Source organism: Corapipo altera, unplaced genomic scaffold (genome assembly GCF_003945725.1).
Source record: "Corapipo altera isolate COAL_440 unplaced genomic scaffold, ASM394572v1 113, whole genome shotgun sequence".
NCBI lineage: Eukaryota > Metazoa > Chordata > Aves > Passeriformes > Pipridae > Corapipo > Corapipo altera.
The window spans coordinates 11,912,135-11,914,750 of record NW_020884895.1 but is presented as its reverse complement, the minus strand read 5'-3'; the positions used below and the strand labels follow the sequence as shown (position 1 = coordinate 11,914,750).

Sequence of the window (2,616 nt, the reverse complement as noted above, 5' to 3'; positions counted from 1 at the left end):
GGGCCACCAGGACCCGGGCAGGTGAGGCCAGGGGCCACCAGGACCCGGGCAGGTGAGGCCATGGGCCACCAGGACCCAGGCAGGTAAGGCCAGGGGCCACCAGGACCCAGGCAGGCGAGGCCATGGGGCACCAGGACCCGGGCAGGTGAGGCCGTGCTGGGATGAGACACAGCCAGCTCACAGAGTGGGGATGAGGTTTCCTTTCGCCTTTTTGCTTGGTGTATTTTTTTTTTTTTCCCAGTTGTTTTCATTTTCATTCCTGTTGCTGAAAATGTGTTGTGTAATTTCCTCCGAGTTCCTTGGTTCAATCAATCTGCGTAGTTTAGCAGAAGGGAGGAAGGAGCAGCAGGCACTCACTGTCAGACAATCAGGGAGGGTTTTGTACCAGCAGTTGAGCTGTTGCAGAATGAACAGCTCAGCACAATCTCTGCTCACTAGAAGTCTGCAGACAAGGGAAGGTTCTGCATTTGGTCATTGCCTCCTTCTGGTACAATTGGTCTTTCATTTATTAAGTGTGTAATTCATAAATTATGGATTTTGTCTTCATAGGCAAGACATAAATTTTTGAAAGATCTGTTTTTTAAGTATTAAGAGTTTTATTGGGAGAATGGCTTCAAACTGTCAGAGAGTAGGTTTATATTGGATGTGAGGAAGGAATTGTTCCCCATGAGGGTGGGGAGGCCCTGGCACAGGTTGCCCAGAGAAGCTGTGGCTGCCCCATCCCTGGAAGTGTCCAAGGGCAGGTTGGACGGGGCTTAGAGCAACCTGGGCTAGTGGAAGGTGTCCCTGCCCATGGCAGGGGAGTGGAACTCGGTGATTTTTAAGGTCCCTTCCAACCCAAAGCAGTCTGTGATTCTCTGGAGTGTGGGCCATCCTTGGCAGGGCAGAGCAGCTGAGAGGAAGCAGTTTTGTAAGAACACGAAAGGGAACATCTAAATGCGGCCAAACAAGTTTCGCTGTGGAACAGAGAGAAAATAACTTGCACTGGAATGAGTCAACTCTTCTCTGTTTCTTAAGCTGTTACATAACCCTGAATCATGCCCCAAATCCCATGTTACACAGTATGGGATCTGTGAAGTAAAATTCATTGGTGCCAGTTGATTCTGTGACCTGTTTCCCTGCTGATGGTGGTGCTGCCTGGCAGAGGGGAGGGCTCCTGCAGTGACCTGTCACGGTGACCTGGGGCTGGGGAGAGGTGCCCCACACACCCCTGTCCCTGACACTGCTGCAGGAGAGGTTTCTGCCAGGCTGTCCAGCACGGGGTAACCCTGGGGTGTATGTACAGTAGCCTAATCACATCAGGACACAAATCCCCACCTAAAGTAAGGAAACAGCAGTTCTGCCAAACGCTGCTCTGCTTTGACCAAAGTATTTGTTGTGTACAAAATCCGTGGGCTCTGTGTGAGTGTTTCCCTCCTTCCAGGATCAATGACATAGGGAACCTGTGTGCAGAGCTGACGTCGTGCTGCACCCTGCTCAGCTCGGAGTGGCTGGGGGTGCTGAAGGCTCTGTGCTGCTCCTCAAACCACGTCTGGGGCTTCAACGATGTGCTCTGCAGCGTGGATGTAAGTTCAGTATCTTCTGAATGCCTGTGACACCCATTTACCCCCCGTTTCCTTAGAGGGGTGGTGAGGCTTCGGTTCTACACAAAATGCAGAGAACAAATTCAGTCTTGTATCCATTTGACTTTTCAAGGCTTTTCATGAGGTTTCTAACTGATTTTTATTCCTTCCTACATCTTCAGAGTTAATGCAAATTTGAGCAGTGCTTAGAGTTTTGTCTTTGTAAATGTTTTCTGTTCTCTGTGAGGGGATGATGCAGAGTGCCAGAGTGACTCCTCAACAGGAGCAGGCGTGGCCATGTGCTTTTCCTAAGATGCTGATGGATGTGGAAATAACCGTCTCTGTTTTAAGGACCCTGTTTTGGTGTTGGCTCCTTGATTGTAGAATGGGTGATACTGCTATGGTCAGCAGGATTACAGTGATTGTTGTGATCCAATACTTGATTCCACATATTTACCCTCAGTTTGGGGGCATTTGCCTTTGGGAGCATGTTAAAGCTGTGTCCATAGGGACATTCTTTTCCCGAGGCCAAGGAAGGAGTCTTGATGTTACCTAGTTTTATTGAGTGCTAAAATTTTCTCCAATTTTTATGAGACTAGTGTTTTTTGTTTTAGAATGTTGATATTTTAGTATTTGAAATTGGTGTTTGTTAAAATTCAGTTAAAAGCCATATTTGCCCTAAGATGATTGGGAAGTGCATTAAGAATGCTCATGTGTAACCACTTTATGTTTATTGTATGAATGAATCCCTCAGCACTCGTGGCAGGGGTGTGTGCCCTGCTGTGTGAGGCCTGGCAGTGTTTCCCTGGCAGGTGAGTGACCTGTCGTTCCACGACTCCCTGGCCACGTTCGTGTCCATCCTGATCGCCCGGCAGTGCCTTTCCCTGGAGGATGTTGTTCAGCACGTTGCACTGCCCTCCCTCCTGGCAGCTGGTAAGAGAACACCAAGAGAAGAATTTAAAGTGAAAACCTTGAGACTTCCTAAGCAGTCTGCAGGGGTGAGATGAGCAGCGTGTTGTGCCTGCAGTGCCAGTGCCATGTCCTGCAGTGCCAG

The 2,616-nt window shown here is 49.1% G+C and overlaps 2 protein-coding genes across 2 annotated transcripts in view; one reads left to right on the top strand and one right to left on the bottom strand.

Moving 5' to 3' along the window:
• Positions 1-2,616, top strand: part of MED12L (mediator complex subunit 12 like) — a 91,748-nt gene that overhangs the window by 76,093 nt on the left and 13,039 nt on the right. The window contains exons 22-23 of the mRNA XM_027647341.1: positions 1,424-1,565; positions 2,375-2,495. Coding sequence (XP_027503142.1) covers positions 1,424-1,565; positions 2,375-2,495 — 263 coding nt within the window. The remainder of the gene's footprint in view (positions 1-1,423; positions 1,566-2,374; positions 2,496-2,616) is intronic.
• P2RY12 (purinergic receptor P2Y12) overlaps positions 1-2,616 on the bottom strand; it is a 13,858-nt gene that overhangs the window by 9,157 nt on the left and 2,085 nt on the right. The gene's annotated exons all lie outside the window — the stretch shown is intronic.